The sequence below is a fragment of the Bos javanicus genome, chromosome 21 (genome assembly GCF_032452875.1).
Source record: "Bos javanicus breed banteng chromosome 21, ARS-OSU_banteng_1.0, whole genome shotgun sequence".
Taxonomy (NCBI): Eukaryota; Metazoa; Chordata; class Mammalia; order Artiodactyla; family Bovidae; genus Bos; species Bos javanicus.
In genome coordinates, this window is record NC_083888.1 from 54,557,028 (window position 1) to 54,580,958 (window position 23,931).

At 43.5% G+C, this 23,931-nt stretch overlaps 3 protein-coding genes across 6 annotated transcripts in view; 2 read left to right on the forward strand and 1 right to left on the reverse strand.

Moving 5' to 3' along the window:
• ADAL (adenosine deaminase like) overlaps positions 1–10,969 on the forward strand; it is a 33,864-nt gene extending 22,895 nt beyond the window's left edge. Inside the window, exon 12 of the mRNA XM_061395064.1 lies at positions 6,419–10,969. The gene's annotated coding sequence lies outside the window, so the exon portion shown is untranslated. The remainder of the gene's footprint in view (positions 1–6,418) is intronic.
• ZSCAN29 (zinc finger and SCAN domain containing 29) lies at positions 1,231–13,351 on the reverse strand. 4 transcript variants are annotated; one of them, XM_061395059.1, is made up of 6 exons: positions 12,832–13,351; positions 11,904–12,339; positions 11,291–11,495; positions 8,774–9,469; positions 6,468–6,935; positions 1,231–4,397 (listed from the first exon to the last, which is right to left on the reverse strand). In XM_061395059.1, exons 2-6 carry the CDS (start codon positions 12,216–12,218, stop codon positions 3,532–3,534), a joined length of 2,550 nt encoding a protein of 849 aa, XP_061251043.1. In that variant the 5' UTR covers positions 12,219–12,339; positions 12,832–13,351; the 3' UTR covers positions 1,231–3,531. The 4 variants fall into 4 exon arrangements, with proteins under 4 accessions (XP_061251043.1, XP_061251041.1, XP_061251040.1 ...); XM_061395057.1 differs by having other exon boundaries at positions 12,804–13,351; XM_061395056.1 differs by having other exon boundaries at positions 11,904–13,351.
• A 266-nt stretch (positions 13,352–13,617) lies between these two features.
• Positions 13,618–23,931, forward strand: part of TUBGCP4 (tubulin gamma complex component 4) — a 41,651-nt gene continuing 31,337 nt past the window's right edge. Inside the window, exons 1-5 of the mRNA XM_061395062.1 lie at positions 13,618–13,702; positions 18,949–19,077; positions 22,856–22,978; positions 23,244–23,297; positions 23,709–23,765. Of these exons, the coding sequence (XP_061251046.1) occupies positions 13,625–13,702; positions 18,949–19,077; positions 22,856–22,978; positions 23,244–23,297; positions 23,709–23,765 (441 nt within the window). The 5' untranslated portion in view covers positions 13,618–13,624. The remainder of the gene's footprint in view (positions 13,703–18,948; positions 19,078–22,855; positions 22,979–23,243; positions 23,298–23,708; positions 23,766–23,931) is intronic.

A 23,931-nucleotide genomic window follows, 5' to 3' on the forward strand; every position in this document is an offset into this window, starting at 1 on the left:
TCGTGACAGATCAGGCTAGCTGCTGAGATCTGCCTTTGCCCTTCTCATGATTAATCCTTCTGGAGTCAAGATACATTTTAGATTTTGAGTTGAATAATGGCGAGAGAATTGATCCATTTTTGTGCTCATATCTCATCTTCCCTTCCTTACACTTTGTCACCATAAAAATAGTTCCCTATAGAGTTGACAAGACAGCCCTATACTTAGGTTACAATAAAAGAGAAATGGCAGTGTTCTCTCTCTATATATATGTATGTATACACACACACATATATATATGTATATATATGAACGTATGTATGAAGTGAAGTCGCTCAGTCGTGTCCGACTCTTTGCGACCCCGTGGACGGTAGCCTCCCAGGCTCCTCCCTCCATGGGATTCTCCAAGCAAGAGTACTGGAGTGGGTTGCCATTTCCTTCTCCAGGGGATCTTCCCGACCCAGGGATCGAACCCAGGTCTCCCTCATTCCAGGCAGATGCTTTAACCTCTGAGCCACCGGGGAACCTATGCATATGTGTGTATTAAGTCGTATGGCGTTGGCCACAGAGAATAAACAGTAAAGGGAAGAAGGGACGGCATGGGGGTGGGGGAAGAATAGCACAAGGAAAACAGCCGATGAGAGCAGACATGACTGTCCAGCCCCTGCTAGGATATTCTTGCTTTCTCTGTTGCACACGCTACCCAGTCTGTCCCCACGGTCTTACAGGAATTACAGGGAGGGATGCACAGATCCTCTTGCTCTCCCAGCAGTAGGCTTGGCTTCTCCTAGGATGTCAGAAGGCTATGTATTATTTCTTGCTTCATCCATCCTCAAGAGTGGCAGACAATGGTTTGTGAGTTAGTTTGAGATAAGATTGGGTTTTCCCAGGTAAGAATTTTGCCTTTGTCTTATTCTTTTTGCACATTTTCTTCATCTGGAGATTGGAGGGCTGGTCCTGGGTCTTTTAAGATAGACTCATTCTCCATGCCCAATTATAATGGGTCCCAATGGATTGTCCTAAAGGATATGGATACAGATACTAAGGAAGAATTTTCATTCTGATTTGTCTTTTAACCACATTCTAATTTGTTTTTCAGCCTGGAACATAAAGATTTAGACAGGCATACTTGTAGCAGCCCCACACAGGGAGCCAAAAAAAGCAAGTAAAGATTATCTTTTCTTCCCAGGAATGACTTAATCATACTTTGCATATATACATTTTTAAAAAAAGCACTTGAAGAACCACTGGGCACTTTATAATTTTTATTAACTTGGTATCCCTGAGAGGCAAATTAAGGTGTAAACATTGTTCTGCTTCACACAAAGGGAAATGGAGGCAGGTTGACTTACATGTAAGACATCTGGAACCAGAATTCATATCTGTTGATACCACAACCAGTGCTTTTTCCACAAGACTATACACAGACATACTGAACACAGTACTCTCATTTTTAAAAAACATTACAGCACACTTCCTAAACTATCTCAGATCCTGAGGCATTGCTTTATACTGGTATTTATTGTTCTCTCCCTGTCTGTTTAGGCAACGTAACTGAGATACCACCTCCCCTTAATTCCTAAGACTCAGGAAATTGCCTCAGCACCAGAACTCCAATTCATCATTGGTAGACATCATTACTGTCTACCACAGTAAGCTATGGATTTTAGAATATCCTATCTCCCCATTTCTCTCCCAGATCTCATTCCTATCTGAGAGCTCATTAATGTGACTGTGACAGGGCTACTTATCTGACCTTAGCCATTGGGCATCTTCTTTCCTTTGACCTGCCAATCGAAATATCTTCTCTCAGGATACTGGTTCCTGACCTTTGTCTCCCATAGGAGCTAGTCCCCTAAAACTTCTCATCTTTCTTACCCAGTGCCAGTCAGCTGTTGCCTCATCAGTAAGTGCAGCACAGGACCCGATATATTAATATTCTGGGGGATGGAAGCCCGTTCGTGATTTTCCTGGCACTCCACGTTTCAGCTGAAGCAAGTCCCTCTCTGCCCCCTGCACAGCCCTTATCATGGTACCCCTCAAATTCTGTGCTGCTCTGAGCTTTGTCTCACCTTCCTTAGTCTGTCCTTTGCCCTCTGTTCCCTTGCTCCCCAGTTTTCCCATTTTTCACTCATTCAGCATGCAGTTTTACAATTAGTTTTGGAAAGTTCATCTTGCCCAGTAAACCTTCCCTCTGAGCACTTCCTGCTTCATGAAACCTTCCTGGTTAAAGAGAAGGAAATACCTCTCATTTTTCCCCCAAACTCTAATGCTTTAGACCTTAACGTTTATGCATAGTGTTACTACCTAGCTTTCTAAATTTCTCTAAAACCGTTGTAGCTGTACGTGTGCACCATTTGTTCCTGTCAGTGTCATCTGTTGTAGGTTGTAAGGACAAGGACGGGGTCTGTTTAACTTGTGCTGTACAGGCTCATACTACTGTGAATATGTGGGCAGTTAATTCAATACCATCTTTATGGTATCAGAATTACACTTGTTTGAAGAGCTGCTTTTAAAAATAGATGTATACAGTTGAATATGTGTGCGTGTGTGTGTGTAAGTATTGTCAACTCCACTGACCAAAGATAATCTGTCCTCCTTACAATTAGGGTAAAGAATTTTTGGCACAAAGTTGTCTGTTTTCCCAGTCTGTGGGAACATGGCCAGTGGCTTCTGCTCATCGCACATTAGTATTGTGTCCACAGGGTGCGTGACACTCACCCAGGTGTTAGGGTGTGTGGATTATGGCAGTCCCTCTGGCAGTTCTAGGTGCTTTCCCTACTACTGCATCCACTTGCCTTCCTCTTTGGGCTTCTGGACCACAAGGGACAGACAACTTTTAGATGAGACAGACCAGAAAAAAATCACACTAGATGCTGTAAATACAACGTTACTCTATTCCAAAGCTTCTGGGGCTTTGAAGACAGTAAGAAATCCAGGGTTCACAACTCTCTGTTTATATGAGGTTTACACTCTTCCCCCGTATGGCACACCTAGATTCTTGACAAAATGGTTTATAGGTCAGAACCAGACTGGACGCTTAAAGGCTCCTTCTTTAAGGTAAAGGAGTGTGTGTGATAAGTATATCATTCTGAGCACAGACTTAAGTGAGCAGGAAAAAAAATCATTCTTCTTTGCATTTCCATTACTGTATAAAGAGCTAGACCCATTCAGTGAGAATCCTCACTACTTCTCCATGAAATGCTGCAGTGTGGGTTTTTCTAGTTGAAATGCAACTGAATAATGTGATGAGTAAAGAGTACACATCAGATTCACAGGATCTGCTACTGTGTCCTCTCTGTTAGGGGAACAACTCAGGCTCTGAGAGGAAAGGGTGTTACCGTCAATACAAGCAAGGAGAGGGAACGAATCTTTCTTTCATTCTTACTCTAGATCTGAGAGAAACACAGGAACAAGCAGTGGGGTAAATTCTAGACTGTTTGCTTAACTAGTTGGGCACAGATTAGGAGATGGATCTCACTACTGGAGAACTGTTTCCAAACAATTTCAATACATGTAATGAGGCTGTTTTTCTCATAGATCCTCAAGGGCTTACTTAGGTGCTGGCTGTGACAGAAGTTTCTCTCGTGTGTGGATCTCTCGGTGCTTGTTAAGAGCGGAACTTTTACTGAAGCACTTGCCACAGTCTTGACACCCGTAGGGCTTCTCTCCAGTGTGGGTTCTGTGGTGTGCACGTAAGTCAGAACTCTTGCTGAAGCTCTTCCCACAGTCGGGACACACGTGGGGTCTCTCTCCTGTGTGTATCCTCCGATGTGCACTGAAATGAGAGCTGTTATTGAAACTCTTCCCGCACTCTTCACACTGATAGGGCTTTTCTCCTGTGTGGGTTCTCTGGTGAATGATAAGGCTTGAGCTCTGATTGAAGCGTTTTCCACACTCACCACACTCATACGGTTTCTCTCCTGTGTGGATTCTTCTGTGGGTGATGAAATTGGAGCTGTCACGGAAACTTTTCCCACAGTCAAGACATTGATAAGGTTTCTCTCCAGTGTGGATCCTCCGGTGTCTAATGAGGCGAGCACTCCGACTGAAGCTTTTCCCGCAATCGGCACATTTATATGGATTTTCCACTTGATGGGCTAGCTGATGCACAGGGTGGGAGTTTGGACCAAAGCTTTTGCTGTATCTCAGATATTTATAGGGTCTCTCTCCCAAGTAAGGTCTCTGATGACTTGGGACCTTACCTAAACTTTCAGGGAATGTTGGTTTTCCTTTTTTCTCTCCCGGCGTGTTTTCCCACTGTCTTCCAGATCTGCATTCACTCTCATTGCCTTTACTTTGATTAAGATGCCGGGGAATTTTCCTTTCAGACCTTGCAAGTAATGTCTTATGTAGTTGTACTTCCTCAGAAATATCCCGTTTTAGATTCTCTTCATTCTCAAATCCAGCCTCGAAACCTAACATAAGAATAGAAATTTAAGTTACCCATTTTATCACTTATTATTTTGTGACTGTAAAGTATCACATTAGATGACTTAACATAAAAATTAGGGAGCTCTAGATCCTAAGTAACTGCTGCTGCTAAGTCGCTTCAGTCGTGTCCGACTCTGTGCGACCCCAAAGACGGCAGCCCACCAGGCTCCCCCATCCCTGGGATTCTCCAGGCAAGAACACTGGAGTGGGTTGCCATTTCCTTCTCCAATGCATGAAAGTGAAAAGTGGAAGTGAAGTCGCTCAGTCGTGTCCGACTCTTAGCGACCCCATGGACTGCAGCCCACCAGGCTCCTCCGTCCATGGCATTTTCCAGGCAAGAGTACTGGAGTGGGGTGCCATCGCCTTCTCCGTCCTAAATAACTACTGTCTATTAAAACCTATTTGGTAATCTGTCACATGCTTCTCATCTACAGGGGAACTGATGAATATGTTCTTTTAACTCTTTTTCCTGGATATCTGGGATCTTCAGAAAATCCTCTCAGTATACCAAGAAAAACCTGCCAGATTTAAGATAAAACCATGACTATGATTATGCAGGAAAGACACTTTCTAATGCTGTATTTTAGCCTCATCTCAGGCCTGTCACGGTTTACATTCTTTGCCAGTAACTAAAGGGATAAGAAAAGAATGTCCAGGGAAACTGGGGAACTTCTATATTGAGGAAGAGCTACATAAGTCCTTTTCACCCTCAGATTCCATGTGTTGAGAATAAAAACAGGGTAGAAAGATACCTGTTGTCTTTCAAAGAACAAAAGGCCTTCTGAGAGAGAAACTTTGGTAGGTGCTCTCTCTTTGAAACTTTCTCTTTGCCCATGGACAAATAATCACTAGATGTTCCAAAGCACTACTCTAATGCCCAAACTAAGCTTTAATATTCCTCTAAGAGCCAAATGCCAGGCTTCCCAGGCCTAGGCTATGAGAATTTGTAGATACTTGGAAAGTTTCAGTTTGCAAATTCAGTTTGAATTTGTAGAATTTTCAGAGGTTTCAGATAAACTCTGGATCCCAATTCCCTGGACTAAATCTGAGAACATGTACCCCTTAAAGCACTATTTCTACCCAGAAGCCCAGTGTTAGGATTAGACCCATGAAATGGAGGTTCATTATATTAACTGAAATCTCAGAAACTTAAATATGTGACTATAAATTATGAGCCTCTGAGAGGGGTACTTAGCATTTCCTAAACCTAGAAGCTGTTACTTAGTGGAACATGTTAATAGCTTCATGGAGTTGATGCTCTGTGGAGCACACTTGGAGAATGCAGATCTAAAGAATATTTTGGAAAAGAAAACTATTGTTTATCAAATGCCCAAGTACCGTGCTAGGTGCCTCACTGTGGTACTTCACTTACATCAATCTTGTGAGGCCGGTCTTAATAAATAAGCAAAATTACAGGGTTAAGTAACTTGCTTTAAGGTACTCAACTAATAACATAGTCTATATTCACATACATATATATGTATGACTCCAAAAACAGAATTCTTCCTGCAAGGAGGGAAGCCATAATGAAGTTTTATGTTTTTTTTTCTTCAACAGTAAATAAGATTCAAAGGGTCAGTTCCCTCAGAAATTTCAGACTTTGCGTTAAGTGTGTCTGAAGAAAGAGATTATCAGGTTTTCATAGATATGAATAAAGCAGGCATACAGATGGTGTATAAGCTGAAACTAGAAGAAAAAGCAGAAATGAGAATGAGCTTTAAAAACCCAACTTCATGTACTGTGTGTACAGGACATGCTGTTTGGGAAATGTTAGCTTTCAGAGTCCCTGCCAGGTACTCTGGCTAGTAACTGAGCAGCTCACGTGCAGATGAGGGCACATTTACAAAGTCTGCAGCCATCTCAGATTGATGCTATAGCGTGAGGAGGCAAGTCAAGTGGAAAGCTGCCTAAATAGACAGGAAACCTGGAGAAAAGAGAAGAATCCCTGAGTATTGGGTGTAGAGGCCAGTTCTCCTGGTCCTCAATCTGATAATTTTTCTTCTAGATGCCACTGCCTCCCCTTTGCTGCTTCTACCTTAAGAACAGGATCTTACCGCTGGGGCTCTGAAATAAGACTGGAGCACGGGTCAGTGCCTCTGGAGGTATCTCGGGATCCTCTTCATCATCTTCAGAATCATCTTCTATGGCCTCGACTGCCAGCTCGGCTTGCTTTTCGGCTTCAGCCTCACTGGTCTCCTGCATGGGGCATAAGGCTGTCTCTTCTTCCTGGCCGTCACTGGGCCGGGCAGCCACCCGGGCATTCACCAAAGCGTCCATCTCTTCAAAGAAGGGACAGGTCTCTGGTGCTTGGCCATTCTTGACTTTCCGATAGCTGGTCTGTAGGCTCTTAAACTTGGTCCGACACTGCTCCGGTGTCCTGAGGAAGCCATATTCCCATAACCGCTCAGCCACGGCTCCATACAACTGGCTGTTGCGGTGACAGTTCCGAAGGGCTTCGTAAAACTGAGTCTCACTAAGAATTCCAAGGTAGGTCTTTGTCTCTTCATAGCCCCAGTGCACACCTGCCACCAGAAGAGAAGTTTTAGCACCACTTAATGCAGGGCTTTATAGCCGCAATTCCTCAGTCCTAGCATCTGCATCATGAAAAGTCGCCTAAGCTTGGGCTCCTAGGTGAGAAGGCAAGAACACCTCACGTTTCCAAATCAATGCAGACTCTCAGGATGTCCGGCTTCTCTGGTCCATATCAGTTTCACAGAGACCTTGACTCCTACATTCAATTTAAAAGGCCTTTTCAGCTGATCACAGTAGTGATCATTATGTACACTGAGGCAAGTGTACAGAAGGCATTTCCCCATTCTTCTAGCAGTTCTGGAGTTCTGATCCTAACTAGAAAATAACTGGTTACAAGACCTACAGTCAGTCACTGTCAGCCAGGAGCCATCCTTAAATTCTCTGATCAATGTTTTCCTACCAGCCCTACTTCCTTATAAATTAAGTCTCCCAAAGAGTGTCTCAAAATCCCAAGGAACAGTCTTTTTCAGATTCATACTGCTGCCTAATGCACTCCCTTTTATGGCCCTTCTTCACCTGGCCACAGTCTCAAAAAGCCAGCCCAACAATAGCAAAGGCCTGAAGGGTACAAGATAAGAACCTGTGGTCAGGCACCTTCTCCTTAGTAGCAGAGGACTGGCAGAGCCAGGAGGAGGAAGGAAGCAGAGCATTGAGCACCTCCTGGTCCCCAACATGGGCAGAACTTCATCAGGATGACTAAGAGACTCTGCTCCCTGAAGGTCCCTCAAGCTAAAGGGAAGGGAGGTTCCAAGAGCTCTCCTCCCACTTGAGAGCCAGGTGGCAATGACATTGCTTCCATTATCCTCCACTCTCTGCCAGTGAAGCAACAGGGAAATAATTGGAAGACAGAGAAAAAGCAGTGGAAAAAGACAAAAAGAACACAGATAAAGAAAGTAATAGCAACTAGCACATGGGCCATGTTTGTGATTTACCTAAATTTATTCCAGTGACAAAAAGGGAAAGAGAATTATTTTTTTTTTAAAGGAAAAAGTACAAGACAAGAAGACTAGAACAGAGCAAAAGTAACAACACATAATAAAACGTGGAAGGAATAGATAAGTGTTCACAGGAGAACTGCAGCTTTGGAGTTAGCTCTGTCCATACCTTACAGTTGAGGACACAAACTGTGAAATGCTCCCCTGGCTGATGAGTGGGCAGGATTAGAAACAAAGCCTCCTGCTTCATATGTGGTGCTTTTCCCATAACAGCTTAGTTGTACAGATTACATCAGTAATAATGTGATATTTAAAGATGGTTCCATAGGCAAATAATATTTCAATAGAGTGTTAAACAAGATTTCTTGCTGCAAAACTGGGTCCTGTTAAAATGCCAATATATGATGCAAATCTCATAGAGGAAACGTAGAAAATGTTTTCCCAACTTTAGACAGTCCTTCACTATGCTCTTTTAAGTAAAAAGGAACACATAATAAACTTGAGTTTGGAGGATAAAAATAAAACACCAGTTCATATAAGGCACTCAACAGATAAACTGTTTCTCCTTAAAGATACTATACTGCCAAGATTTTCTCAGCCTTCAGTGATTTTATAATCAGGAAAATATATTTTAAGAAAGAAACAGAAGGAATGGTACTCCTTTTCAGGACTCACTTGAATTTTGAGTGTATTTCTTTATAATATTTAATGTTTTTCTTTACTTACTATTAACTCACTGGTTTTCCCACAAGAGAAGGAAATACATAAAGAACTGAGAAATACCTCTATTCTCTTAAGTGACAAAGCTGGCAAGTGACATTAAGTTTACTAACTCCACACCCAACCTCATAATTCCTCCGTCTAATCCTAAAATGCCAAAAAGAAAGGCTTACCACTTGGGCTACGGAAAAGGACAGGTGTGGTGGAGCTATCAGGGTCCTGGGGAGTGGCCTCTTGGCCCACTTCGTCACTGTCAGACTCTTCAGCCGTGGCCTCCTCTCCCCCTTCATGGTGCCAGCCCTCTTGCTCTGGCTCCTTGGTCTCAGCATCACTGCCTCCCAGGCCAGAGTGAGAGGCCGCTGCCTCCGGGCCGTTACTGGGCAGGGCAATGACCTGGGCACTCATCAGGGCTTCCATCTCTTCAAAAAAGGGACAGGTCTCAGGTGGGTGGCCACTCTTGACTTTCCGATAGTTCTTCTGGAGACCTTTGAACTTGGTCCTGCACTGCTCCAGGGTCCGGAGGAACCCAAACTCCCGGAGCCGCTCCGCCACAGCCCCGTACACTTGGCTGTTTCGATGACAGTTTCGGAGAGCCTCATAAAACTCAGGCTGACTGAGAATTGCGAGGAGAGTTCTGGTCTCTTCATGGCCCCAGTGCACACCTGCCACCTTCTCATCCTCAAAGCCCCAGTGATCCTGGTCCACCCAGCTGCTTCGCTCTCTCCTGGATGGTAACAGATCAGCAGGCGTTCGTCTGTCTGCTGTGTGACTGCCTCTTCGGAGTTCCTTCTCCTTGGAGCCCGGATCTGGGATCCATGGCTCTCCTTGCTCCAACCTGGAGACCATGCTGGATTTAGAACATGGAAATCCTGCTTGCAGGGAAGCAAACAGAGGATATCATAGTTTGGAATGGTCATAAAAAAGTATGAATTCAGACTTGCTTTTTTTTTAATCCAAGAAGCTTATAAAGAAAAGTAAGAAAATGTTTTCAGTAAGATCAGTGGATTGAAGAAAGTGAGGAAAATACATAAAACCTCAAAAAATGAGAAATACTTTCCAGAGCCAGGTGACAGAGGAAAGTGTCCTCTTGTGTGTTCAGAGCAGGTAATTCTGCTCCAAGTTACTGCTTAGCTCTCCTGACTACTTGTATGCAGGTCCTGGCACTGCTGAAAACAGTCACCTCCTGCCTCCTAGAGAGCTGACTCTTCAACGACATGGGAGTTAATCCGAGCAGAGCTCACAGTAGGCCCTCTGTATCCACGTTCCTCCACGTCTGTAGACTTAACCAACTACAGTACTGTAGTCATTACTATGGAAAGATCGCTGTGTATAAGTGGACCCATGCAGTTCAGACTCATGTTGTTCAAGGCTCAGCTGTGGTTCTCTACTTGGGACTAGAGAATTAAACTCAAGAGTGATTGCAAGGAAGAGACTGTCTTCAACTGTTCCATTTCTCACACTTTGTCAGTAACTTCTAGAGGCTTTTCCCTCAGTATATATCCTTTATTCCTTTATTTATGAATGGGCACAGCCCATTCATACCAGACTCCTCTCTCCAGAACGCAGCACACATTCACCACTCTGCCTTGCCTTTCCTTTAACTCCCTCCCTTCTATGCAAATTTAACCCATTAGTGCCCCCCTGAAGCCTTCCATACAGCCCTCCTTCGTCTCCTACTCTTTCAACCCCTATTGTACTCACACAACTGAGTAACAAGTCATTGTTTGGCACTGTTTGAATACAGTTCAGTTCACATATTTATGTTCACTTTTACATTCTCAATCATACTATAGGCTCTCTGAGAGGTACCTTTCCTCGTTCCAAGTACCCTTCATGGTGTTAAGCATGTTGGTAGGTGTTCAAAACGGATCGATTTTGCAAGTGGCGTTGAGGGACTGCATCTGGATGACTAGTCAGAGACCGCTACCAGCCTGGCTGGGAAGGCTGGCGTCTGGGATGATAACATCAGAATTCAAAACCACCTCAACAAGTTGAAGTGTTCGAGGAAAACAACGTACAACATGGAACTCAGCAGAGTACAAAGACGAAAAACAAGTTCCACAAAACCAAGTTTAAGAATAAGAACCAGGCACAAAGACAATCAGGAAGAGACCTGGGAGTATCAGGTGAATGATAATCATTAGTTGAGTTATACTGAAAGAAAGTATAATGAAATTCTGAAGTAAAATTCTTAGTCTGCCTCTACCTGCCAGACCCTCACTGGAGTAATATATATAATTTAATTCTCCACAATTAACACGATGTTTGAAGAATTTTCCAAAGGACAGTAACAAAAACTTGCTAGCTCTGAAGAATGGAGCTTCTGGGGAAAAGCTTAAACAAATCTAGTTTAATATGGAGAAAGAAAATGACTAAAGGGAAGATAAGCCAAGTATAGAAAATAATTTTTATCTAGAAAATTCAGACTTAGTGTCGTCATTACCAGGAGAAAAGAAATTCCAAGTCCTGGTAAAAACTATAGAGAGCCATTCTCTGGCAGACTTATCAAAAGAGGAAGTATAAGAGTACTTATCGCAACAGAGAGCTAAGCTACTTGCCTTCAGGAGGTCCCCAACAGCTGCATGCTCCATTTCCACTCATTCCTGAAATCCATTTCCCACTCACAGCTCCCAACCCTACTTCCCAACTTAGAACGGCATCCTATCTTCCCACATGAATCTACTCCTCACCGCTCCTTTGAAAAGGTCTGAGCTTCTCCTTTGGGTTCATCTGCTCCTGTGGTCCCAGGTCTGGGCTTCTTGCCCTCTCTTTCTTGGGTACACCCCTGGGCTGGGGTTCCACTGACTCCTGCCGAACACTTAATAACTCTTGTGATGATTTCAGGGGTGTCATCTTCTCCAAGCGCACTTCCTGCCCCTTCACAGAGACTGTGACCTGGAAACAACCCCCATGAATTGTCACTGCAAGGTCATAATGAGGGGTATTCCCAGAGGAGTCTAGTTAATATCCCAAAAGAGATCATCCTTTTGGGACATGGCTAGGGTTGGGGTGGTGGTAGGGGGTTGGTTAATAGAACAAGGGTCTTTCTTACTCCATTACTGTTAGCTTAGAGCAGCTGGAACTCCAGAACAAAATAGTAAACCCAATTCCACACTAAAAAAGGATTCCCCTCTCATTATGTTGAAAAGTTACATTCAGGTGGCATCTCCCAATAACCTGTCTGAAAAAGTTACCTTTTGAAGGACCAGAAGTAGGAGCATCTAATGGAGACTGTGCCTTAATTTGGCCTTTTATCCTGCCCCTTCCCAGTCACATACTTCTGAATTCCCCCACCCTGCTCACCGAACGTCCAGGTCTTCCAGGCTCTCTTTCTAAGTCTTCCACCAGAGTCACTGCCTCCTCTCCACTTTCTGGACATTGCTTTTGTACCCAGTTCTGGATCTCCCCAGGTAAGACGGTCAGGAACTGCTCTAGCACCAACAATTCTACAATCTGCTCCTTGGTGCGCACCTCTGGCCTTAGCCAACGACAGCAGAGTTCCCAGAGTTGGCTGAAAGCCTCCCGGGGCCCAGCCACCTCCTGATAATGAAATTTCCTGAAGCGCTGTCGGAAGGCCTCAGAGTTAGAGCCATTCCCTCTCAGGGTGGGTTTGGCCATGGTTCACAGCAGGAAGCAGCTTCCCTTCACTTAAAGGTCTAGGTTCCAGGGCTTACACCCATCTTCCCATGTCCTTGGAGAATCACCTGCAGATGAGTCTCTCTCTGTAAGCAGTTTCCTCCTAGGGCAGAGAGAGATGGCACTATCAGAAGGAATATATGTCTAGGGTCTTGCCAGAGCTGGCCTGACTGCCCATATGCTCCAAGTGGTCACCTGAGGTAGCACCAGCTTCAGGTCAGGAAGTCAAAACTGAGCAAGACGGTGAGAGACCATTCAAAGGCTGCATTTCTGGGCAACATCCAGGGCAGCCCGGAGAAGCAGCAAAGGATAGAAAGTACTGTCTACTCTTCCACCGCCCCCAAATCTGACCCATGGAGCTCCCCTGACCAGTGAATTCGAACCATTTGGGAGACCTGGAGCTCGGGAGGTTCTAAAGGCAGGTCACCATTCTGCTGAAGGTAACAAAAAGCCTCTGTCCAGCGGGTCGCAGCTGATCTCCGCCGTCCTTCCCCAGGCCCTCACAGCCCGCCCCTCTCCCTGAGACTCCACCACTACCAATTCCCACCCCAAACAAAAATCAAATACTGAATACTGGGTCTCTGTTTTCCCTCACAGCAAAAGTAAGCGCTCAGTAAACATCCGGGAACTACTGACGGGAAACCTCGCGCATTGAGAGAAGCTGATTTTGGCTCCTGAAGCGAGGTCCGGGTGGGTTTGGGGAGAGTCACACTGAGTTGGTGGAGAGAGGAATTCCGAGGGGGCAGTAGTCATGGGTCTCCTGAGGACGAGTTCGGGTGGTGGCCAGGCGCTCCGAGGTTCGCGAGCGCGGAGCTCAGGTCTAGGAGCGGCGGGTGCGGGGTTCCGGCCTCTTTGTCTTCGTTCCCTCCGGCCAGGTCACTCTCGGAGCCGTCATGAGTCCCTCCAGAGGCCTCCGACCGGACTAAGGCGCCCTGAGGGCACCCTGTGGCACACACCTGAGAGCTTCTTCCTCTCAGGCTATCGCTCAACCCGCTTGCATCTCTGCCCACCTGCCAGCCTCACCCAGTCAGGGTCTGGCTCCAGCCCGGGCTCGCCAGCCTCCCAGTCCAGCTTCCAAACCGGAAGTCCGAGTTGGTGCCTCGGGAGCCAAAGGCGCATGCGCAAGGGCTGCTCCCGCGACTCCTGCGGGGCACCGGCTGCAGCCGGCGAGTGGGCCCTGCTGAGCTCGGCGCACTTCCGGGACGCGGCGCGCTGGCTGCTTTCAGTCCTGTCTCCCCTGCAGTTGTCTCGGCGGGTAAAGTCAGGAAGAACGGTGCGTCCCGGAGACCTGTGCGCGCATAGAGAAGGGAGCGCTCGCCTTCTTGGTCTCCAGCTGAGGCTCTGGAGGAGGGTGCGACGGATATAGGGACTCGAGGTCCGCCGTGGGAATGATCCACGAACTGCTCTTGGCTCTGAGCGGGTACCCAGGGTCCATTTTCACCTGGAACAAGCGGAGTGGCCTCCAGGTACTGTCCGGCTCGGAGCGCGGGAACTAGCGAGCTCGGAACGGGTGGACCCGCGCCAGCGCTTGGGAGGAGGAGTCTGAGGGAGCAAGAAGGCGGGGCTGGCAAGGACCGACCGAGGCGTGGGGGGCGTATCCCTGGACGGGTCACCTGAGGGCTGTGCCCTAGGGACTTAGGGATGGTTTAGACACCTGGAGAGGGTTGGGCCTAGGCGGAAAGCGGAGGGTGGATCCCTACTGGCTCTGCCTTAGGGGAGGAGGGAATCGCGAACCAGGCCTACGGTTGAAGTGTCTGGGCGAGAGTTGCTGGAGAACTGGACGTAAAAATGAGAGAGGCCCTTTCTCCCATTTTCATGCTTGCACAACGTTTTAAACTGAGTTTTGAAAGCTAGACCAAATACACAGTGCCTAATATACAATATGGAGAAGGAAATGGCAACCCACTCCAGTATTCTTGCCTGGAGAATCCCGTGGATGGAGACTGGTAGGCTGCAGTCCACGGGGTCGCAGAGTCAGACACGACTGGAGACTTCATTTTCAGTTTACAATAAGGATTCAGCCAGTTTTGTTGAGTGAAAAAGTGAGTGAGTTCCTTATTACTCCTTGTTGGAAAAATCTCTGCACTCAGAGAATTTGGAGCAGGGGAGGCTTTTCGTGTATCCAGGGATTTCAAGGGGGCTATGTATATACTATATATATGATTTACCTGTATGCTTTAATCTTCACAACCACCTATCTCCATATCAGAGATTAATTTCCGGTGTCAGGGATCACAGAGAATAAGTTTAGGGTCTTGAACCCAGGTCTGTCTGACTTCAGTATTTGAACCACTCTTTTCTACTTCTGCTTCCAGTAATATTATTCTAATCATTTCCATAACTTAGTAACTTACGTATTGTTGGCCTCAGTTTACAAAAGAGCAAACTGGAGCTCAGAGGACTTTATGGTGGCTGGTCTTAAAAAGGCAAGATTTGAATCTAGCTCTGTCTGATCACAAAGTCATGCCTGTTTGTATGAGAATTGGTAGTATAAGCTGTGGAGGAGCAGAAGAATTACATTCTTGGTTTTTACAACTTATACATCAAACAGATTCCTCTTATTATTTCTTTGCACCTGTAAAACTAGCACAATGCCAGGCATGTAGGAGGAAAAGGCTCAGAAAGAAATTGTGTGCTCTTGACTATGAAGTAAAAAGAGACAACAGAATATGGGAATAATAGCTGCTTTCCTTTTTTTCTTATAAAAAGTCTTAGTTGGATATTTTCCTCTTTAAGTTCTCAGTTTTATAGTTACCGTCTAAGAAAAACTTTCTCTAACCACCTCTTTATACTTCTAATGCCATTATTTTCCATCACAGCAACTTATTTCCTTTAGAGGACATCATAATTCGTATGATTTATTGTTGTTACCTACACATATAGTCTTTCTGTCACATAGGTTGCCTATGGGGGCAAAGGCCCCAGTGATCTTCATAGATGTTGCAGAAGCACCTAACAGTTTCTGCCACATACTGGTATTAAGATATTGTGAGGGACTTCCCTGACAGTCCAGTAGCTAAACTCCGTGCTCCCAGTGCAGGGAGCCTGGGTTCAAACATGGTCAGGGAACTAGATCCCACATGCTACAACTAAGAGTTTGCATGTCGAAGCTAAGATCCAGCACAGCCAAATAAATTTTTTTTTAATTAAAAAAGATACTTATGAAAGAAAAAATTTTACCCAAACCAGCAAATATTGCATACTTTCTTCAGGACAGTGTTTTTCACATTTGTATAAAGGGTAAAATTGTCATGAATGTTCTGTGTTGATAAAAATAATTTTATTGTAATATAGAATATGTACACACATTAAGCTAAGTATAAACTCATATTGTTCTTGAACAACTGTAAACCCAATTATTTTTACAAAGTAAATAAGGCTACCAAATTGATAATTCACATTGACGATCTGACGCAGCCTCTCAGTGCTGGCACTGTGACATTTTGGACTGGAAATTCTTTGTTGTGGGGACTGTCCTGTGCATTATAAGATGTTCAGCAGCATCTGAGATCTCTACTCACTAGATGCCAGTAGGACCCCTGGCAACCAAAAATACCTCCAGACATTACCCTCTCCCTTGGGGGCAAAATTGCCCCAATTGAGAACCATTGAGCTAATGCAGCATATACTTTTGTTTTGCTAAACCTAAATTGTCAACACTTGAGTTTCATAGTAGAATGATTTTGCTGCTGATCTGGCTATTTCCTATTTTGACTTTAGTAACTCTGTTCATATAAGTAGGTTATACTAAACAGTACCAATAACTTTAAGGTATCATTTGCTGTTTCAGAATAACCAGACCTTGAACTTTTCTAAAATTCCTGCAACACTGCACAAATGCCAATGTTAATAGTAATATCACTTAATAACTGCATAGGGCCGCCCTAATAATAAGAAATAGTACTCATTGGAAAAGACCCCGGTGCTGGGAAAGATTGAGGACGGGAGGAGAAGGGGACGACAGAGGATGAGATGGTTGGATGGCATCACCAACTCAACGGACATGGGTTTGAGTGGACTCCGGGAGTTGGTGATGACAGGGAGGCCTCGCGTGCTGTGGTTCATGGGGTCGCAAAGAGTCGGACACGACTGAGCGACTGAACTGAATAATAAGAAATTGCTGACATGTATTGAGCACTTGGCTATGTGCTTAGCACATGTGATTTACATATTTAATCCTCAAAATTATTATCTCTACTTTATAGGTATGAAAGATGAGGGTATTGCTTGCCTAAGATTTCAAGGAAGTAAGAGGTGACTCAGATTCAAACCCAAGCATTCTGACTCCAGAGACCAGGTTCTTAAGCACTGGTCATGCTACCTCTTAAAAGTTATTAACTTGAAGATATGGTTAACATTGTGTCATTAAGTCTACTTTAAATGGATTCTTAATCAAATTATTGTGGAATCAGTAACAGAAAAATTCTTTTTTGCCTATTTATTACATTTACTATCATATAAAAATGGCTTCCACAAAATATAATACATTATGAATATGAAATATTCTGATTTCCTTGTGAGTAGTAAATATATCTGACTTTGCTCCTTATTTATGGAAAGTTAGCACAGTGCCTGGGATAAGTAGGTGGTCAGTAAAAGTTGGTTGATTGTCCAAAGAAGATATTCAATGGCCAATAAACAAATGAAAAGATGATCAATAGCATGATTCTTTAGGAAAATGCACAATGAGATATCGTTTTATATCCTTTAGGATGGTTATTACCAAAAAAACAGAAAATAACAAGTGTTGGTGGGGATGTAGAGAAATTGGAACCCTTGTGCATTGCTGGTGGAAATGTAGAATGGTGCAGTCCCTGAGAAAAAAGATATGGCAGCTCCCCCAGAACTTAAACAGAGAATTACCAAATGAGCCAGCAGTTTTATTCCTAGGTATATAACCCAAAGAAGTGAAAGCAGAGACTCTGATAGGTATTTGTACACCATGTTCATAGCAGCATTATTGACAATAGCCGAAAGGTAGAAGCAGTTTGTCCGTAGACAAAGGAAGTGATTACACAAAATACAACAAATATCAACGGAATGTTGTTGTTGTTGTTTAGTCTGAGTTGGGTTTGACTCTTTTTGCGACCCCATGGACTGTAGCTCGCCAGGCTCCCCTATCCATGGGATTTCCCAGGCAAGAATACTGGAGTGGGTTGCCATTTCCTCCTCTAGGGAATCTTCCCAAATCCAGGGATGGAACCTGCATCTCAGCATTGGCAGGCGGACCCTTTAACACTGAGCCACCTGGGAAGCCCACAATGGAATATTATTCCAGCTTAAAAAGGAGAGATATTCTAACATGTGCTACAACATGGATGAACCTTGAAGACACTATGCTAAGTGAAATAAGCCAGTCACAAAAGAATCAATATTGTAAAGCAGTCAAATTCATAGAGACAGAATCAGAAGGATACTTGGCAGGGTCTGTGGGTTAAGGAACAATGGAGAGTCGTAGGTACAGAGTTTTCATCTGGAAAGAAGAATATTCTGGAGATGCTGGTGGTGATGGCTGCCCAACAGTGTGAATGCAGTTAATGCCACCAGACTGTACACTGGGTGATGGCTGAACTGATAACTTTTGTGCATATTTTGCCATGAATTTCTTTTTAAGTTGATTGAATGAATATATTCTCTCACTACTATTTTTCTGCTTGAACTGCTGTGAAATCTTTATATACCATACTAAGTTATCATTTGGCCATGATTTAAATTAAAAATATGAATGAAAATATGGATAGTAAATTATACGTCCTGTTTTAAAGTGCTCTTACAGATTAAATATGCTACATTAACTTTACTTTTTTTGTTCTTTTCTTTTAAGCTTTACATTTTTACTGAAGTGAAAACAAAATTTAAAATTTCAGAGAGAATTTGTAAATCCTATGAGTATGTTTGAGAAACCTCTGGAGTGTGCAGATCCAAGTTAGAGCAGTATTGCTCAAGAGACTTTGTTGAAACCAGGTCAAAACCCCCAAATATCCTTATAGATCATCCCAGGAAGAAAGATTTCATAAGAAATAGGTAATACACTCAGCCATGAAAAAGAATGAAATCTTGCCGTTTGTGACAACGTGGATAGGCCTGGAGGGTATTATGCTTAGTGAAACCAGGCAAAGACAAATACTATATGAAATCACTTACATATGGAATTTAGAAAACAAAATGAACAAACATAGCAAAACAGAAACAGGTGCGTAGATACAGAGGCCAAATGGCCATTTCCAAAAGGAAGAGGGGTAGGGTGAGGGATGAGATAGGTGAAGGGCACTGAGTACAAACTACCAGTTGTAAGTAAGTCGCGGGCTTGTAATGTACAGCACAGGAGCATAGTCTCTTGTAATAACTTTGTACAGTGTGTAATCTTTAAAAATACGGAATCACTACATTGTGCATCTGAAACCAATATAATATTTATACCTCAATTAGCAAAAAAAGAAATAGGTGATAGTGGCTGCCTCTGAGGAGATTGACTTATTTTTAATGTACACCATTTTGTATTGTTTAAATTCTTTACCATGCATTACCACCCATTTCAATAAGTGACTAATTAGGCTAGGGCTAGGGAATAAGGTCTTTGTAGTGACTTGAAAATTCTTTTGTTATCCAGAACTTATCGATGTTAAATAGGCATCTTGCAAAGGGAGACAGCAGTTGTAGCGAGCAGTGAATAGCAGGCATCAGCATTCTTAGCATTATTCTCCTCCTCCAGGTGTCACAGGACTTCCCATTTCTTCATCCCAGTGAAACCAGTGTCTTGAATCGACTCTGCCGGCTGGGCACAGACTACATTCGCTTCACTGAGTTCATTGAACAGTACACGGGCCATGTGCAGCAGCAGGTAGGTTTCTGTTTTCTGAGAATGTACACCTCCTGTGGGCAGGGGCTAAGTCAGACTTTCACTGATTCCATTGGTAATTCATGTGACATAAGTGTTAAGAAGTAATGAATGTCTCACCACTGGAATTATTCAAGTGAAGGGCAAGGTGACTCTCCCTCCAACAAGGGGAAAATATACGTGGGGACCAGTTTAGGCAGATTGAGAAAGTACGCTTTGCCCAAGTTTTAGGAACCTAAATTAAATCAGTTTGAATTGGATCAGGGTTCCAATTCCAGAGGTGAAAACACAAAGCATCCTTTCCAGTTCCTTTGTTGCTTTGCTTCTAACTGCCGTACTCACATCGAGGCAGGCAATTCAAATCTTCAGGCTTTGTTTTTTTAATTTGTAAATAAAGTTAAACTGGAGAAGGTTCTTGGCATGTGGTGAAACTTAATAAATATTGTTCATTAATAGGAATTGGAAGTCAATGCTTTATAGTGTAGAAGCCAAAGATTGATGTCCTGTCCATCCCTTACTGACCATAGACTGCTCAGCAGCAACCTGAGGCTGTTTCCTCACCTATAAAATGGGGATAATAGATGGTACCTATCTCATAGGGTTGTGGGGATTAAACAAGGTAGTTCCTGTGAAGTGCCTGGTGTACAGCAGACCCACAAACAATCTTTAAGAGAAGTTTTAAAGTTCTCTTTTATTTTTAACAGTCTGCAGTTCTGTCAGTGGTAAGTAAAAAGATTGCTACATTGTGTGACTGATTCAGTGGTGACTATTTCCCAGCGGAAAGATTGATTCTGCTCTAAGACAAAGGCTTCTCTTCTAGAATGGGAAAGGAAGGGTGCTTTTCTGAAACAAATGCAGTCAGCACCATCTGCTGCTTCTTCTGTAAGCACTTGTCAGGCCCTTGGTGGTTTTCTATGGGGCAAAGATGTTGGAGGATAATGCCTTATAAATGTTCGTTTCTGGGACAGGGATTCTGGTTCTATCAAAGAGATTTTGTTGCAGAGAAAGTACATAAGCTAAACTTGAATTCAAAATCTAATCAATGCTAGTTTGCTATGAAAACATAATAATAATAACACAATGATCAAATTTGGAACCTGTGTATATCCTGATATAGATGAAAAGGGCTCTAATTTTAAGTGTTTGTAACTTTAGGGTTTCTGTGGTGGCTCAGCAATAACCAATCTGCCTATAATGCGGGAGAGTGAAAAAGTTGGCTTAAAACTCAACATTCAGAAAACTAAGATCATGGCATCTGGTCCCATCACTTTATGGCAAACAGATGGGGAAACAATTGAAACAGTGAGAGGCTGTATTTTCTTGGGCTCCAAAATCGCTGCAGGTGGTGACTGCAGCCATGAAATTAAAAGACACTTGCTCCTTGGAAGAAAATTTATGACCAAGCTAGATAACGTATTAAAAAGCAGAGATATTACTGTGCCAAAAAGGTCTGTCTAGTCAAAGCTATGGTTTTTCCAGTAGTCACATGTGGATGTGAGAGTTGGACTGTGAAGAAAACTGAGCACCAGAGAATTGATGCTTTTGAACTGTGGTGTTGGAGAAAATTCTTGAGAGTTCCTTGGACTGCAGGGAGATCCAGCCAGTCCATCCTAAGGGAAATCAATCCTGAATATTCATTGGAAGGACTGATGTTGAAGCTGAAAGTCCAACACTTTGGCCACCTGATGTGAAGAACTGACTCGTTGGAAAAGACCCTGATGCTGGGAAAGATTGAAGGCAGGAGGAGAAGAGGATGACAGAGGATGAGACAGATGGTTGGATGGCATCACCAACTCAATGGGCATGAGTTTGAGTAAACTCTGGGAGTTGGTGATGGACAGGGAGGCCTGGCGTGCTGCAGTCCATGGGGTCGCAAAGGGTTGGACACGACTGAGCGATTGAACTCAACTCACAATTCAGGAGACGCGGATTCCATGCCTGTGTTGGGAAGATCCCCTAGAGAAGAGATGGCAGCCTGCTTCAGTATTTTTGACCTGGGAAATCCCATGGACAGAGGAGCCTTGCAGGCTACAATCCATGGGGTCACAGAAGAGTTAGACATGACTTAGTGACTAACAACAACAATATATCACTTTAAGAAAAGCTAACCTCTTCTATATTCACATGACTATGTGGATTTTATATGTGGATTCCTACTTTTCCAATTCCTAAAGCTATTTGTAGCACCTCTTATTTATTTATTTATTTTTTCTGAAAAATAAAAAGCAATTTCTCTTTCATTTTGTGATAAATGAAGACATTCAGTTCTCTGAAATGATACAAGATCAAAAAACCAACTGCCTGGTTGTAAGCTAGTCTGGTCTGTTTCACCCTATGCCCATGTTCTTATTATAGCTGTGAACATTTATCTCCAGGAACTGCTAGTATCCTTTGTGGCATCCTCTGGCTACACTGTGCCTTATAACCCCTGAGCCCAAGCTTCCTGCCACATTTTTTGCTTAATTCTCCTATGGTATCTACTGCCACCAGAGCCTGACCACCCAGAAAGCCTAGTCATCATGGCCTCTAGTCAACTGTTAGTTACAGTTCCCCCATGTAAAAGAAGAAGAATGCTTTTATATAAAAACTACAGCTTTCTTGAAAGACAAGCCATATTTGTAAATAGCCTCTTGGTGAGCATCTTCTAACTTCCCGTGTTGGCTGTCAGATTCGTGTTTTTAATGAATTGCCATGTGAGACAGGAGAAGGGTTGTTAGGAGGAGGACTGAGGTCATTTTATTTATTCAATAAATAGTTACCCTCTCTTCAAAGAACTGTGCTAGGAAATGAAATGCAAAGATGGACAGAGTGTGAGCCCTTGCTTCTTGAAGCTGTTGGTCTAATGAGGGAACAAATAATCAAAAGTTCAATTCCAGCACTGAATAGAGATGCTATAAAAGCAACAGAGGGGAGCTATTAGTTCTCTGGGGAGAGTTAGAAAGGGCTTTGCAGGGAAAAGATGCTTGAGTTGGGTCCCGCAGGAAGAGTAGGTATTTGTCACAAGCATGGGCACACAATTGTAAGCAGAACACACTCAGATTCATGGAGGTGCAAGATAGAAATAAGGCACGTTCGGGGAACTGTTGATTAATTTGGAAATGAGGGTGTGAAGTTGAAAGCAGTGAAAGATAATTTTGGAGAGAGGGTAAGGGCCAGAATACAGAAGTCACCGTATGCTATGTGCTGCTAAGTCACTTCAGTCGTGTCCGACTCTGTGCGACCCTATAGACGGCAGCCCACCAGGCTCCCCCGTCCCTGGGATTCTCCAGGCAAGAACACTGGAGTGGGTTGCCATTTCCTTCTTCAATGCATGAAAATGAAAAGTGAAAGTGAAGCCGCTCAGTCCTGTCTTGACTCTTAAGCGACCCCATGGACTGCAGCCTACCAGGCTCCTCCATCAAGAGTACCGGAGTGGGGTGCCATTGCCTTCTCCGGTATGCTATGTAGAGGAGTTTAGATATTATTCTTGGGTAAGAGGAAGCCACCAAAGGGATTTAAGCCAGAAGTTACAAGGTTAGAACTGAGTTGTTAAAAAATCTCTAGTGATAGTGTGGAAGAATACCCAGTTTGTAAAATCTCAGACACTTGGAAAATTAAAACATTATCACATTTTAAAAGGTCAGGACTCAAAATCTGTCTCTTCAGTCAGATTTTCCTCTCATGGAAACACTACTTTGATTGGAAATTATTTAAGCAAAAATAATGCCATTAATAAAGGATAATGTCTTCCTCAGGTTTCAGGCTGTGAGCTGAAAAGCTGACTTCTCTTTGTTGATTTCAGGATCACCATCCATCTCAGCAGGGCCAAGGTGGGTCACATGGAATCTACCTCAGGGCCTTCTGCACGGGGCTGGATTCAGTTTTGCAGCCTTACCGCCAGGCACTACTTGATTTGGAACAAGAGGTGAGAAGAGACGTGGGGAGCCACACCTCTGGGACTGCAGATGAGGGCACATTCCTGATGTGAGATGCCCTCTGATATGGTCAGGTAGCTAAGAGTGAGCTATTTTCATCCGAAAATCAGAATTAATTATCTTCTGTAAGTGATCAATTCTCAGTACCCTAAAATGAACCCTAAACCTACTCTCAGATTCCCTTCTAGTTTTCACAGATGAAATAGACTCAAGATACTATATATGGAGCCCTAATCACAGTGTTTTTTGTTGCAGTTCCTGGCTGACCCCCATCTCTCCATATCACATGTCAATTACTCCTTAGACCAGGTAACAAAATGCTTTGGAATCTGTTGATATCATTGGAATACTCTAACTCAGGATATTATTTTTGAGAACTTTTTTCCTTCTGGTTTCAGAGCCCAGCATTTGTTATTTCATAGGTTTTCCTAGATCAGAACTGTTTGAAGAGTTCCACATTTAATGAAAACTTACTGTCTGATGTTAATGCTCTACATTGGCCTCAGTATTAGCAGTTATGTGCCTCAGACACAGAAACTGCTCATGTCTGCCGTTCTATCTACAGCCAACCCCCACATCAGATTGCCTTAGGATCCTGGCTGTTCTGTGGCATTGCCATCTTTATGATATATGGACTGGTTAAAAACAAAGGCATTTCCTGAGTTAATTTTTTTCCTTGTGCTTGAATATATACCATCCTAATCATTCTCTACTTTGTAGTTCCAGCTCCTTTTCCCCTCTGTGATGGTTGTAGTAGAACAAATTAAAAGTCAAAAGGTGAGTACTTTTTCCTTTTGCTGGGGTAAGCACCAAGGACATAATCATAATTCATTTTCCTTTACATTCCTTTTTGAAGACCCTAGTTTTCCGTAGTTTTTATTTATTCATTCATTCAGCAATATCTGCTTGGGTATCATGCTAAGTATCAGCAAAGCAAAAATAA

What these genes read in the sequence shown, in the direction of transcription:
- ZSCAN29 (XM_061395059.1), bottom strand. Translation starts at nt 12,218, where the DNA reads ATGGCCAAACCCACCCTGAGAGGGAATGGCTCTAACTCTGAGGCCTTC. An exon ending in CCTTTTCCGTAGCCCAAGTG is followed by an intron (nt 6,936 to 8,773) that starts GTAAGCCTTTCT and finishes TTCTGGTGGCAG; the next exon opens with GTGTGCACTGGGGCTATGAA. An exon ending in CTTATTTCAGAGCCCCAGCG is followed by an intron (nt 4,398 to 6,467) that starts GTAAGATCCTGT and finishes TTCTTATGTTAG; the next exon opens with GTTTCGAGGCTGGATTTGAG.